Genomic DNA, 16,350 nt, shown 5'->3' on the forward strand with positions numbered 1-16,350 from the left:
ACTTTGCCTTACCTACCTGTATGAGTCATTGTTCTCTTGCGTTTGTAATATGGTCGTTAAGGCAAGAGTACATAAGGCGCCATATTCTCATTGGTATGCTGTGGAACAGGTTCTTGCGTTTCCTCCTGGTTTTTGACTTTCTGCCGTAGGGAAAGTTAATTCCAGTCTAGCATTTTAAGCAATTTTTCTTTCATTATTTTTTAATGTGTAGGAAATACCTTGTGAATATACAAAATATTATGCTTACGTGCTTAAATAATTATATAAATAATTGTTCTTTATGTGAAACCAGTGACTTTCGTTGTGTAACAAATATTATAAACATTTAAACAAAGATGCGCCATCTTTTGATAAATATTATTAATTCAAGTAGTACACTTTATCAATGTTATGCAAATTTAATGAACTTATATAATGAGAAATATTTTGTTTGAAACCAACATAGCGGTAGCTGAAGCATTTTTATCCACTTACACTAGAAGCTGTCTTGATATGTCTTATTTTATTTATAATAAATTTAACAGTATTTTCTACTGACATGCTAAAACAGTGCAACAAAACGATATGGTTTACTTTAATTTATTCAGAACTGAACGTGACCATAACGCACAAATATTCTGTTTCAAATATGTTTTGACTGTTGACACGGGTTTAAAAATTAATCAGGTGAATCGTTAAATAAGTTAGTTGATTAATTAATTAATGACTTTGAAAAGGGGAAAATGGATCATTCTTATGATCGGTATATCCTACAATTCAGTCCTTTTTTTGTATCTTCGTAATTACAAAGAGTAAAAAAAATAATGATTTTGTACGTCTATGATATAAAAACGAAAATTAATTTACTAGTTTTATGGATGAAGAAAAAAAAAGTACAAATGTTTAGGTATTATAATGCATGCTAAAGTTAGAGTCCTTATTCAAGCAGATGAGAATACTGTTAATAATGTGCTACTTCGCTCAAATTCAGTCTTTACTGTCATATGGGACATGGGCCTAGAGCACTAACTTACAAAGAATAATTAATTGCAAAATAGAATCATATTACACGAGTAACTACTTGCAAAAATATAAAAAAGGGTATTTTTACTTTACCACACCTATTTATTTATAACATTAAATTCCGTATTTTTTTCCAATTTAACACCAATTGGAGTAATCATTGGAGTTTACCAGATTTAATCTTTTACAATCAGAAAACCGCTTTGTCGAGAAATCTAATAATCCCCTCGTGGTGTAAGTTATTTATCATCCTGCACCTTCAGTCAACGTAACATTCAACATCAAAGTCTGCACATTTCTGTGTAAATATTTAATTAAGAATAGTGCTACAATTTTAAGAAAACCAACTTCCCTCTTCTCTACAATATTTTTCTTTTCGTTGATATGTCGTGTTTTAATTCTTTTAATGGTGTCAATACTGCATGTTCAAAATTTTAGACAAATAATTTGAAATCGGTTCCTAAATATAAATATATAAAAGTATTTTGCGTCGTTACTATCTACATTTCAAGTTGTTTATTAGAGGCATAAAAAATGATTTCCGTGAAGTATATTAATTTTTTTGGTTGCCGAGAGGAAAAACATGATTATTTTCTATTAATTTTACCACTATTACAAGATTTTTTCAATATATATGTTTTCAGAGCATTATAATATGCTACATTTAAAAGTACGAACAAACTTAATAAATGAATAATATAATAATAAACTAAAATAAATAGATATGTTTTTGTGTACTAAAAGCAAAGTGAATGAATGAATGTATGTTTACAATAGATTCGCCCGCTATTGAATGGATAAAAAATATATAAAGTTTCGGTTGTTCCAAACTTATATCGTTTAAAGTCCTATAGAGTTCGGTATTGATTTCTTAGAACTTATCACATTTATTTTGTCGCAAACTCATTATTTAATAACTTGTGAAGAAAGACATATACTTTAAGCTACAGCATCTTTTCAGTCTCCAAAGAATATGTAAAATTTAATATATCAGTAATCAGTTTTGGGCAACTCAATGACAATTTCTCTGTATAGTAGAATGTAGCATACAGCATACAAAGTTTAATTATCTCTCAAGACAGTATCAGCGTGGAAAAGCATTCAAACCGAACTTTATTATACGTAATATGGCGGTTAATTCGCTGTTTAAAAATCTAAGAGAATTTCCCAGTTAATATAAAAAAGTGTAACAGAACGTGCTCATATCTATACCATGAGTTGTCTCCATCCTAAGAACTTGGAAAGTTTTTTAGTCTGTGTCATGGCAATAAAATCTTACTGCTACGCTGTCATTATTTTTCCTAATATAATAATCACAAGATTTTCCTGGCAGTGGCAGGAACATTTAATTTTTAAGATTTATAGCCGGCTGCTTTTAAGGATTCAAGCCATCATCGTTGATTAAAAGAAAAAAAAAAGAATTTCTTAAGAAATTTGAATTAATAGACAGTTAAGAATGTCTAAAAACAGTATATATTCCCCCGAGAGATGAAAGCTTTGGTTTTCCGTTAGTTGAGTTGAAAGCGTATTTCACTTGCCGCGTTAGTCGCGAATTTTCAGCAAACTGAACGAAACAAGACAACAGGAAATTTGTATTCGAATGGTAAGTGTTATGTTTCAATTTTTATGTTAATACCGAATTATATATTAATTAATTACACTGAAATTGAGCTTATAGCGGCGGTGTTTGTAGAATTCATTGCAAATTTCGTTTTCTAGCTTGTTGAAATTAATAAATTAAATGTCGTTGATGTGGGTGTGATGATAATGAGTTCCACATTGTGCTGCTGAATTTGATTTCCATCCAGATGTTGTTTTGATTTCTATTAAACTAAAGTTAATAATTGCAAGCGTAGTGGTGACGCTTTAAAACGTATTATTTGTTTTAGGGCAATGAACATTGAAATAATTTTTGCTAATTTTATACTTATGGTGAAAGAAAAGGATAATTTGATTTTTGTAGTAGGAATAGTCGGTGGAATTTTATTTTTCAAATATTACTATAACTTATCTGCAAGTTTTTGTTTCAGTTCACAATGCTATGTGTAATTAAATATATACATAATAAGAAAAAATGAATAAAATAATGATAAATTTTGCAACTATTTGATACCTTAGTTAAAATTCTTAGTCAGGGACTAAGCTGCTGTCTCGCTGTGATCAGTCACCTTATTGATAAACACAGTTATTTAATATTCAAAGTTCTGAATCAAGAATTTCAAGAAGAATAAAATTTAGTAAATAACATGAACATACTATACCTACATATTTTCAAATTTACTGTCAATAAATTAACTGTTTTCACTTTTTGATCATGTTATGTACGTTAATTGAAAAATGAACCAATGGTCACATACTAATACATAATAATATACATATTAATAAATTGTGGTGATGGTAGTCATTGCTATTGATGTATGAAGTTCTGATTTATACAGTTTCTGAAATCGTTAAATAAAACCGCTATAAATCTTTGAAGCAGCTGAATTGCAAACTGTACAAGTAAAGGTGGAGATGGATTGGAAAAAAATCGGTTTACTCTTTGAATATCTTGAGACTTGGGTCTCCACAAGATTTAAACTTCTAACACTGAATAACATTTCTATCATTCCCGAATGTATTGCTTTACGGACAATGCCCTAATCCCTTGAATTTCTGTGGTCTGAAAACGGAGCGCAATTCAATTGAAAGTTTCCACGCACCTAACTGCCTGATATTTGAGCAAAATTTGGATACGACTTTTTTTGGTATGCCTTGCTTTAGGAAACTTGTTAATTTGTTCCTCTGTTACTAATAAAGTTTCTTCGCCTTTATTTTAACGCTACACACATATCTAAATATGAACCTATATATGTTTTCTTGTGAGGGTAAAATAAAATGCGCAAAGTAAAATTTTCTGATTTTTTGAAAAAGTTAGATATGTCTTTCATGCTCGGGGGAAATTATGTCTAAGTAACCTTGGACCAATTTCCAATTTTGTCCGTTTTTGTATATCTGGGGAGAAAAAAATTGATTTTTTTAACAACTAGAGATTTATTGGGTCATATACAAAGTTTTCTGTAGTATTAATATAAATACTGCGCCAATAAATATTTAAAGACGATTAACTACATTTATTCTCTTAATTATTATTAGTACATAGTTTAAACTGAAAATCAAAATATTGTCCATATTTATCCGTAAGTCGTTAACAGACGTTATTACAATTTAAGTGCTGTGAATTATTCTTTGATTCTCCCGAATGAAGTGTTGAATCATTTTGTATTTTTTTTGACGAAACACGCAAAAGTTCATGTTTGTGTCGCCATAATTGAAACTGTCAATTTTATTTTGGCGTCTTTCCGTATGAAATAAGTAATATTTTATTCACATTATTTTGAGTGTGTTGTATTGCACATACAGCTAGATAAAAAATTAAACGATTGCTTGATGTTTCCATCGTTGTATATAACATAATCCGTAATATAATATTGCGTCTGAACGCTAATTTTATCACTTGACGAAACTTTTGACCGAATACCCGAGAGGCGCTGTCCCCTGGTGGTGAGATATTAAAGATATTGTTAAATGTCGAGATGATCTGCAGACATCTATTTCAGACTGTACGGAAATAAGTTTTGCCACATTTTGGGCGTTATCAAGTCTTAGTGCTTGTTTAACCACAACTACAAACCTGCATTTTTACCCTGGGTCCGTACAAAAGAGGAAACTTAATGCTATCCGTTTTTGCTTTTTGGCTAAACTTAATTCATTCAGTTTTTGTTTTTATACTTACATTGTTGGATAAAAATATGGGAAATAATTTCAATGATCTTGTGTGTTCTTTTTAAGTACAAAACGTGGGCATAATCTTCGGTTTCTTTTTATTGTTATTTTAATAAATAAAAGAGAAATGTTACACATCTTTTCGATGGTAGACAACACATGCCCACTTCATTTTTTTTTGTTTTCTGTTAATTACTTTTTGTACAGAGTTTCTATAAATGATTAGAGGGTCGAAGTAGGTCATGAAAGCGTACCGCCTATCACTTTATATGTATTTTACTACTTGTACAAGGACGCATGACAAATACACGCAGCTGTATAACTGGTTGCCTAATGATTCGTTTATTATGTCATTAAAAAATAAAACTTACACTAAAAATAAACAAATTTATTGCGGTTAAACATCTGAGTAAATGTTGAAAATGTTCACCATTTTGTTCTCAAGGCACATGTTCACTCTCTGCGTTATTTCCAAAAATCTCTTATTTCATGCTGTAACAGAAACTCTTAACTGCTGAGACAATTTTGCCAAAGATGACTCTTAGATACTGAAGGTCTTCCATGAGATTTCCTTTTGATGACACTACTAGTTCGAACAAATCTATTGATTAGATCTCTAATGTGTTCCTTGAATTTGCAAATTGGGGTATTTAGCCAGATATTCTTGCTTACAACCGGTTATAGAATCCACTCCCCGTTTCCTAATGTTCTGTTGCGATAATAAGACATAACAATGAAAAGTGTCTTGTTCTACAGAATAAACCATTTTCACGGTCTTTGCTTCCTAACACAAAAACAAAATTTTCGTACGCAAGCACCAAGATTCTTGAAAACTACTATTTTTATTTGTTGTTTTGAGCTTGGATCAACGAGAATTACTGTAATTTACATTTGAAAAATGTTAGAAGAATAAAAGCTATGATTTTAAATGACAGGTTACAAATAACACTAATCATAACATTCATAAGTGAGGCATAATTTCAGCGAAGCGGGATTTTTCAAATCGATGACCAACTAAGTACGTCCTTAGAAGCATTTAGAAAAACACTGTATATTTTCAGATTTTTGTTTCATTGTTTGTTATAGAGCTTTCTTGATTTATTATCACTTAGTGTTTGGGGAGGGGATATTTTTTCTCTGCATTCCTTAACATGATATTAAGTAATTATCGTAGATCACATAATAAATAGATACCAATACTCAAACTGAAAGCTGTGACTAGACATGAAGCTATCTGTTGTCGTTTTCTACGTCAAGGGGAGTAGTATAATGCTATCCTTGTGTGATCACCACATCTTCATCTTTGTTATATGCATTTCATCTGTATATGTCTATTTCACTTCCATCCTTGTATCGCACCAGCGCAACAAATCGCTTTTGACAGATGTTTCTTCTAACCTCTCTTTCGAGTTGTACAAAAAACAATTTTAGAATTTAGAACAAAGATCCTATTTTAAGTGATGTAGTCATAAAGGATCACAATTGCTGCCCAATAATTTAATATTCCTTTCGTTATCTACTGTGAATTATTTATAAAATCAAGCTGTTAACATTTTTCTTCCGAAGTTAGTTCAGACATACTTCCTAAAATTTAGGCGCGCAAAATTCAAATAGTGATCAGGCAAGGATAGCTTCATTGTAATCCCTCCATGCACGAGAGAGATGTGTGACAGGAGGATGTCGTCACAGGCTGTCCTAGGGAAAGAACACGGCATGGTGGTATCTATTTATTATATGATCTAAGGTAATTATTTACAAGAACATTGAAATTGTACGTGAGTTTTCGAGTGAACAAAAAGTAAATCAACAAATCAGGTATGATGTCATCAAATATTTAAAAAACTTAAAGTTTTGACACATTTAATAAGTGATTTATTTTCGATCGAAGTATAACATTTTTAGCGTCTTGAACTATCATGAGGGAAGAAAAAATTCAAAACCGTGAAGTCTACAATCTAAATTAGTCTAAAATGCAAGAATTTGGAAAATGAATAATTGAGCATTATCTTAAAATACGTACAAAAATTGCCGTTGAATTTGAACGAAATTCTTTTAAGACTAAGAGATATTTTAGGTTTCAAATTTAGCACTAAAGGTGGTATTCATACAGGCATTATTTCTTTCACTTTATAAAAAAGGCAGCTGTAATTTTTCCATTAAGAAAAAGACAACGAAAAGTTTTTGCACGTATTTACAAGTATATATTAATCAATAACTATAAAAAAGAGAAATAAAAACTATTGCAAATTCTTTTCTTTACTCTTAAGATTAACTCCTTGGTTTATTTTCAGCACCTCTATTGATTCACCTACCTGTAAATCTCTTCTACTTCGGAAGGGAAAAGGTCTCTGGAGGGCCACATATTGCATTAAATGTCTTTGTTAGACTGATCTGAAGCAACAGTAAACATCAAGAAGCCAATTTCGATGCACGTGACATTATTCTTTCGAGATGTGATTCCGGTGGGTCAAATGTAAACCTACACCTGTTTGCACGTGTATACTTTCTCGGACACGTGGCATTAGGTAATCCTTTGAGAACTAAATATGGGGAGTAAGAAAAATTAAGCTTATAATTTTCTCACAGGTTTAGATCATTGATTTTTCGTGTAAAGCTTCAGAATATTGCTCTGAAAATATAATTTAATATTAGATTACGAAGAAATTTTGGTTTTGCAAAAAACTGTTCAATGTAAATGTTGAATTTAAATAATGCGTTAGATCAGGTGGAATGATATTACAGGTTCGATTAATTAGTTAATTAAATAAACACCCACATAAACGATCAGGTAGCATAATATATTTACGTATGTTACATAAAACCAGGTACTTACTACAATGTTTGCTACAGTACACAAAATTTCAGATACATAATATTTCTTGAAACAACAAAGGTCTAAATATATGCATTAACTTTCGCTGCATAATACCTAACAAAACATCTGGGAGTCTCCATATCTTGCGATATCTTGTATTCAACCAAAAACCTCTAATTCATCGAAATCGAATGATCTTACTGAGATTTCAGCTGCAACTTGGAAAGTGGAGCTTCATTCATGAACGCGTATTTTGTTGTTTCGGTATGATCCAACATTCGTCTGCGTTGTTGTCAAACTTTAGTCCTGTATTACACGTTTGTATTTTACTTAAGATATTCATTTTTTACTTACTCTGAACTTAAGTCTCCTACTATCGTCGTATCTGTGTCGTCGTGCGATAGTCTTGCAAAATTATCTGCAGCATCCCTGTAATAAAAAATTGCAAAAGGCTGTTCTGTGTTGAAAGTGACAAGGTTAGAAAAAGCCAGTGTAGCACAAACAAACCTTGTAAACGGCTTCGTTTCCACCATCGTTAAAGCAGTAACAATGGCGGAATTGCGACGACCATTCAAATCACATACGCTTTGAACAACAAAGGCATTAGTGACACAAAGCTGAAATTTACACGAATTATTACTAAAGTTCTTACTTGATGTCCTTATCATCTGGGGATTTCTTGATCTGATTTAGACAGTGGCGGATCCAGTTTGAACTGTCTCTATTAAAATGAAATATTGAAACATATTACATTTGATTGGTGCAACATAAGATCTTATTTATTACGCAACATTGGACAGTCAGTTCTGTTACTAACTGAATTAACTGAATTAATTTCAATTTTAATAAAAATAATAATAAGCATCTTGCTTTTAGATGTACATATTTGATTTTGTTTGCAGTGATGTGGTAGGCCCTTAAGCATTTTACCTCCTCGTTTAACAACAGTAGCTTATTAATAATTCCCCAATGAAAATTTGCCAAATCTGTTAGATGGGGCACTTGCTCAAAATGCTAGAGAATTTTTTTTTCAAGACAGTGGATAGGAAGGAATGGACCAGTGTTATGGCCATCTCGCTCTTCGGACCTTATTCAATGCGATTTTTTTCGTTTGAAATAATTGGTTTATGAAATTCCCGTAAATACAATTCAAGAGCTAATAAATCGGATTGAGAATACTGCAGCGGAGAATGGTGGGAAATCCGGATATCATAGTCCGATTATAGCCGTCATTAATTCGGCGTGCTGAGGGATGTCTCGCCAATGGAGATCGTCAGTTTGAACAATTGATTAATCCGCTAATTTTATTTTTCTGCTGTTTTCGTGTTGTATTGCATGTATTTTTCAATTGATCTTCACCAGTTTCCATACCTTTCGACTTTTTATTTTGTATTGCCCTTAAAAAAACTTGTTTATTTATGCCAAAATAAGTTTTGTAATTCATTCGACAAAGCAAAAGTGTTTCTCATTTTTTATTGTTACTACAGTTGAATTAACAAAAAGTGCTGTGGTATATTCAAATCAAGAGGGACAATATGTTTCAAGTAAACATATAGATTCTGAGCTAATAGAGATTAAAGCCTAAACTTTCAATCATTTAATGGGTTGTTGGTTCTACAATGAATCATGTTCTGGTCTTGATGACTTATGTCTTCGTACAAAACTTCAAAAATTTTGCAACTCACCAACTCTCGTCATACTGAGAATCGCAGTATTAGTTTTAGTATTTTACTAATCTGCTCTATTTTTCCACGCAATTTTTTTTTTGGTAATTTCATATGATTAATAGGCAAGATATTAAAAAAAAATCAATCTTTAAATTGTCAATTTTGTTCTCTAGCGCCGGGATTTTTGTGATTACTGTTTAGGGCTTTTTGTTGTTAGGATTTAGTAAAATAAAAGAAGGGTTAATTTTTTTCTCATAATTTTGATAAAACAAATTAAGTTTTTCAGAATTTTTCGACTTCGTCAAATTTATATTTGACTTAACAAATATGTCAACAATAACAGTAAATACACATAATAAAACGATTATACGAAAATATATATTCAGTACCTGACCGGCACGAAAGACGAACCACGGAATATTTTTTTGAATATAGTATTTTATCGTGTTTACTGTGCTTATTTTTGATATTGTTTCTTGATCAGCATGTAAATTGAGGATTTTCACATTTGCGATTAACCTTAAATATATCTTTAATGAATGTTGAGTTTAATACTGTGGCGACAGATTTGAATTAAAATTTCGCGCTAAAAAGAAACAACGGCGCGAAATCGCATTTGAATAATTTGAATTAAAAAAAAAACAAAGCAAGAAAATCGTTAAACATAGGCAACCATGTGCAAATTTAGTGCTTTTTGGGTAGTTATTAGCTCTCCTAGGGAATTTCTGTGAGAGGGTTGGTAGAAGTTGATTTGGTGGCTAGAGGGTGAAAGGCGTCATTTTTGGTTTGTTTGTTGTGAGTGAAACCACGTTGTAAATTAGCTAGGTTAAGTTTAGTTGTTTTGTTAGTTAATAAAAGGGAGGAAGTTTTTGTTTAACGACAATTACATATTTTCTTGCAACGTGGAAAAGTACATCACCGAGATTTTGTGTTTATTTTATCATGTGTTTTGTTTGGGATAAGTTGGTTCACGATATAAACTCTCTAAGTTAATTGTTTTAAGTAACCAATCACTTGGATCAAGGCATAATTTTACATCACGTAAATTCTCTGTTCGAACCGTTGATAAAGTGTGACATAAATTTAACATAATGTAAATCCTTTGCTTGAATCATTGATCAAGTGTGGCAAAATTTAACATAATGTAAATTCTTTGTTTGAATCGTTGATAAAGTGTGGCATAATTTAACATCAGGTAAATTCTTTGTTCTGGCAGCGGTCATGTTGAAAGAGTATTTTCAAACTGAGCACATGTTTGAACTATAACTTTTTTAAAAATATTTACATTGATTTAGAGCGCGTTTAATTTGATTTCATTCAAAGTTAGGCAAGTTTTTTTTGTAGCTGACCATTAAGAGCGGTCTTCAACCGGGACAACTTAGTCGCAGCTTTTTTTTTTTTACAATAATTTTGTATTCTCCATATATTTTGTGTTATACATAGCGGTACTTTTTCAACGGGGGGTCCACCACACAAAGACAATGTAGGGTTCCATTTTGTCAGACGATCACAGCCAAGGCCAAATTTTTCAATTTTTCAATTTTTCGCGGGCTTTTCAAATTTTTTCACATGTCAATTTAAGGCGGGATGTTTGAGTTATCACAATATTTTCTTCTGATTTTACTCAAAATGAAACAGAGTTGGAAAAAAGTAGGTACTGTTTTATTATCAGTTCTCACTCGTACTTTCCATTTTTGTCAGCGTTGCTGGGCTTTTCAGAATTTTCAGTATTTGACAGTTTTTATTTATGGCTTCAAAATGTCGTTAAGTCCAGAAAATGTGACGTGGAATGCAAGGTGTTTATGCACGTTTTTTGGAAAATGGGGCGTACATCATACGTCACGGAACTCATCCCCATAGACAAACAAGCCAAAGAGATGACCGTTTTGTCATTAATTTGGTATTGAGAAATTGCCATATGACTTCTGTGGAAGCCAAAAATGAATTGCAGTACGTCCGGAATGCTTCTACCAGTGAACGTACTGTGCGATGAAAGGTTTGAAGAAACGAACTCAAATATGGAAGACCTGCTACTGGTCTAACGCTTTTCAGAGTTCACCGCGTAGCTCAACTAGAGTTTGCTCGGGATGATCAGTATTGGTGCCAGGATGTTCAGTCATGGTATGGGCTGGAATATCTTTGGAAGGACGCATTGAGTTCTACTGTCTTCCTAGACGGTCATTAACTGCCGTAAGGTACATAACGAAATAGTGTTTTTATGCACGATAATGCAAAGCCGCATGTAGCAAGAGTTGAGTTGGATTATTTGCATGAGCTTACATCCCACGAATGATTTGGCCGGCTCAAAATCGGACTTAAATCCGATTGAGTATGTTTGGGACAGCTTGGTAAAAGAGTACGAAATCGTGTACCTGCACCACACACTTTAGATGAGCTTCGGAATGTGCTTTTCGAGGACTGAGAGAATATCCCAAAAGAAGAAATAAACAATTCGTTGGATGCCCGGAAAAACCTTGCATACCAACATCAAAGTAGTGCACCCAAAATCGTACTTTATTTTGCACATGTTCAGATCCTTTTTTTAAAAAAATAAGGGCGCTCAGTGTATTTGTGAAACGATGTTATCAACTTTCTAGAGCAGATAATTGTTCTGGTTTCCAAACAATTCTGGAAGATATAATGATCGAGATTCTGTGAATATATGTATAAATAAAATTATGTTGTTCACCCGATATATGTATGACACAGAAAGGTACTTCAAGCGAAAATATCTTTGACTAAGTTTATTTTTCACAAATCCAAACAATTAGCGAAAACTTTAAACAGTAAAGCAGAATACTAATTTAATATTTAGAATAACCAAAAATAGAATAAACAATTCGAAACTATGTTTAATCATATAACCACATTTTGTTTAAAATAACTCTTCCAAACATAATCTGTCTACCTATCGCTCGTTCGAATTTCGAAATCTCACCGCTAAATAAAAAGTCCAGCGTGAATCGCCAATAGTGCTTTCCTGGCTGTTAAACTTTACCAATTTATTTCGTCCATGCCGGAAAAGATTTGCAGATAGGTATCACTAGTTTTAGCTGACCTATTTTGTATTCTTTACTAGAATGATCCTGAATATAATTTCTGGAATAAATTTGGATTTAAATTTTATGAAAGATATACATGTAACTATAATCTTTAATGTAAGATAAATGTTGGCCAATTTGTGACAAAAGTATAAAAATAATTAAAGAAATTTAAGTGTCTTTAGAAATGCAGTTTCAGTAAAGGAGGTAGGCATTTAAAAATATATTTTTATAGGTAAACTAAAATTTGTCATTTTAGGCTTTATATTCCCACAACCACTATTTCGAACAGAAGATAGTTTCATGCTTCCACACAAATTTCTTTATTTTAGCACGTGACAATAAGTAAGAATTCTAAAATTTTAGTTCTTTTTGAAATATATGAAGCATTGTCTGTAGTTTAGAGCTCAAAAATCAATTTTTTTTTTTAATTTCTACTTACTTTTCATTTGAGGGTTCTGACTCAGGAGCAGTCGATACCACGGTTAAATTTCTGCAAGGAGTGTAGTCGTGGTTTCTCAGTGACATATGTAAGTAAAAACTGTTCTTAACAGCAGTTTGTACTTCTCCGTTGAGAAAACAATACAATATGGCAACAAAGAAACCCTGGAAAGAGCTGAGAAAGTAGTTGGAATATGACCATAATGCAAGTTTCCATGCTTCCGTAAATCGATAATCTACCCAGAAGAAAACATTGGCAATTCCCATTAGTGGCAAAAGGAATATTGCAGCGCGCACTGCTTTTCTGGGAAAATCAAAACAACATTAATTAAAGGCAAATACTTACGTTAAATTGCAATGCAATTTACATTGAGAATCAACGTGTCAATAGTTAGTGTTTTGTAGGTAGCTGGTGCTGTTAATTACCTCATTGTTAATTGTTAATTTTCATTGTTACGAGGTATACATACATACGTAGGGTTCGTCAAGAGTGGAATAAATTCGATAAAATATTCAGGAATGAAATTAGGCATGTCGATTCTGTTTTTACGCTGGCTGTCAACTGGTTTGAGCATTTTGGAAACAAAGTTCAGCGAATTTGTTCCAGATTTTACGGACACACAGGGAAATTTAGTAAAGGACTCACCTCACTTGTTCAATTTCGCTAGTACGACTTTCTCGTAATTTCACAACTAATACTCTAATGATGTTTATCAAGAAGAGCAGATTGACCTGCGAAAATAGTAATAATTTGGTTATACTTACTAAGAACTCCTGAGTATTTGCATTTTAAAACAAAATATTGGCTTTTCGTCTAATTATTATTTATTGTGCCAAGAATTAACCTATGTAGTAAATGTTTCAACTATGTATAAAGTTTTGCATAAATAATTTTTCGGTGATGGTGTTTTCAGAAATATAAAAAATCTGGTTTTAGAAGTGTCTCCCTTATCTTATAAATAAAAGTGCCAAGACGATGTAGGAATAAATTATTGTTTTACCACTATTATTGTTGAGCGTGGACCTTCCAGAATCCAATAGTATGGTAGAAAGTAGTAAAATCCCCAACTGCTGGAATAAAAAAAAAATAAATTCAGCAAATAAATTAGCTATTTATGTGTAAACTTGTAAAGTTGTAATAAATTATTTTCTTACAACGGCAGTTTAGGTGACACAAATTTTACAATGAGGTCTATGTTGTTTCAAAATTAACGTTCAGTTGAAAAAACCGTTCAGCGATAGATCGAAAGAAATTTAATGCTTTTTCCTTTTTTTAATAATAATTTGTCTATTGCCTTAGCAACATTAACAGATGTCTCAGGAATCTCGTTGTGGAAGATATGCATTCTCATAAATTACAGAAACTCTTATAAATGTCCAAATTTTAATTTAACAAGCCACAATCTGATTTATTACTAAAAATATTTGATATCGAGTTTCTTCTGCTGTGCTTTTTATTCGAACTTTCGTCGTCTCTAAAGCAAAACTAACACCCGTATTTACTGTATTTCGGCAGTTAGGTTTTCTGTGTAAATAAGATTTATAGATGTATGGTATACAACAGAAAATAATTATTTAAGGAATGTCAAGTAACTGTTAAATCAATACACGTAATACAACACCATTTCATTAATAATTTTAATGAATAGGTAATTTTTAAGAAAATCATATATTTTGTGTATCTAATAATAAGTTGAAATATTAAATTATAATTGACAGCTAACACGTGAAAAAAATTTACTGAACATATTACCTACTGAAATGGTGTAATCAATGTTTTGTTGGAAATTACTATATTGCACTATTTTTTTGATATATACAATGTGACATAAGACTGACATTACTATCATCTTAGAGTTTAAAAAATAGAACAAAATACATTGTACTTTGTACTTAAATTCATTTTAAGTAATAACATTATTTTAATGATATAAACGATACCTTTTAATAAAGATTTGTTTAGTGACTCCTTCAGGCTGTATCATCAACTTTCTTGGAAGGATGTATAAATAAATTTTAATTACTGTTCTCTCATCATGAAGTCACTGCCTGTACCTCAACCAAATTTCAGCGAAAATTTAATTTTAGTTATGACTTTATAAATTTTATATGAAAAGATGACATTAATACAAGTTAGAGTTGACCTCATCAGTGTGAGGCGATGAATGTTAGCATTTAGTAAACTACACGAATTAGATATTTTTGATACTTTTTACACCTTTAGATTGCACGTTTACTTTTTGCAGTAAAAAGTAAACGTGCAATCGCGTGTTAAAAAAGAAGTCAAAACTATTTGTACATTGTGACAAAAGAGCCTGTTTGGTCGTAATTACTGTAACATTTTCGTTTTTGTGTATATAGATTTTAGTATAGATAATTAACTTTAGTTAACTTGTAATATTGGTATTAATTGTTGTACAAAATAAGTGCTAGTTTTTCTTGCTAGTTACTCCACCTACGAATTCAATCGAAACCGCAGCGAATATTCACTAATCATAGTTCAACGTTTAGTAGTGAATTTATGTCAATACTTGTTTTTCGGATTTTAAAGTTATGATGGTATTAAACCCATTCACCAGTTCTAAAGTTAACGTTCTCATCAAATTATTATTATTATTTTTCTTTTTATTATTATTAGTGACCCCCCCTACAGATAAACCAATTATTAGGGTGGTATATTAAGGCTAAATTAGATCGTTAAAAATGCATCATTAAATAGTTAAAAATTAATAGACAGTTATAGATGCGCATTTTTGATCTGGCGTAAACTACAATTGAAAATGTCAAATTTATTTCGATAATTAAGTATTATAAATTCTGCACATAGTTGTAATGGGCGAGAACACATGTATCTACATTTGTTCTAGAAATCTTAGTATAAAAACACAAAGGGTTTCGAATGTCTGACCGGCGAAGCAGAAAGCATACATTTTCAACTAAAGCATTAGAATTTACAATACCATTCACCAATTTAAAAAGAAAATAGAGAGACAAAGTTTCTCTCCTCTTTTCCAAGCTTTGAATGGAAAAGAAAACCAAAAGCTCACTTTGAGGAAAATCTCTACAAGGGTAATAGCCAAATCGTTTGAAATGGAGGAATTTTAAAAATTTTCTTTGTAATTTTTTAATTTGAGACAATGAACATCATAGCCTGGGGACCAAATAACACAGCCATACTCTAGTTTTGATCTAACGAATGAAGTGTATAAACTAAGGAGAGTACTATTAAGTTGAAAGCTTTTGCAATTACGAATGATAAACACTAACGTCCTGAGGAAAATCATAATGATCAATGAAGGATAATTTTTGATCAAATAGTAGTAGTATTAATTTATTATTTGCCTTACAGGCTTAATAAAATTCCCAGTAGGGGTACAAATTATCTTAATCTACATAATACACATAAATCACTAAATTAGTAAAATAAAATAAATATTCGAGTTTTATTCAATTTTTTCTGCTTGCCCACCCCTTGCCATAGTTCCCTTCTCTCTCTCTCTCTCTCTCTTTTTCTATACTATGCATTATATCTAGACATCTATATTCGATATTCTCGATCTGCGTTCTTGCTTATCTATATCCTTATCTCTTACACTCAGTTCTTCTTTCATACTCCTTC

At 31.5% G+C, this 16,350-nt stretch overlaps 1 protein-coding gene across 10 annotated transcripts in view; it reads right to left on the reverse strand.

Moving 5' to 3' along the window:
- Positions 1 to 7,546: 7,546 nt before the first annotated feature.
- LOC135130146 (PDF receptor-like) overlaps positions 7,547 to 16,350 on the reverse strand; it is a 204,069-nt gene continuing 195,265 nt past the window's right edge. For 3 of the 10 annotated variants that reach the window (XM_064057483.1, XM_064057479.1, XM_064057489.1), the window contains 6 exons: positions 13,733 to 13,802; positions 13,378 to 13,463; positions 12,733 to 13,035; positions 8,235 to 8,303; positions 7,937 to 8,167; positions 7,547 to 7,864 (listed from right to left, as the gene is read on the reverse strand). In XM_064057483.1, the coding sequence (XP_063913553.1) occupies positions 7,780 to 7,864; positions 7,937 to 8,167; positions 8,235 to 8,303; positions 12,733 to 13,035; positions 13,378 to 13,463; positions 13,733 to 13,802 (844 nt within the window). In that variant the 3' untranslated portion in view covers positions 7,547 to 7,779. Of the gene's footprint in view, positions 7,889 to 7,936; positions 8,168 to 8,234; positions 8,304 to 12,732; positions 13,036 to 13,377; positions 13,464 to 13,732; positions 13,803 to 16,350 lie in introns of all 10 variants that reach the window. The other 7 variants (XM_064057485.1, XM_064057486.1, XM_064057480.1 and 4 more) reach the window with 7 other exon arrangements.

This window comes from Zophobas morio, unplaced genomic scaffold, assembly GCF_036711695.1.
Source record: "Zophobas morio isolate AGI-343-1 ecotype UQ-CSIRO unplaced genomic scaffold, CSIRO_AGI_Zmor_V1 ptg000017l, whole genome shotgun sequence".
NCBI classification, from domain to species: domain Eukaryota; kingdom Metazoa; phylum Arthropoda; class Insecta; order Coleoptera; family Tenebrionidae; genus Zophobas; species Zophobas morio.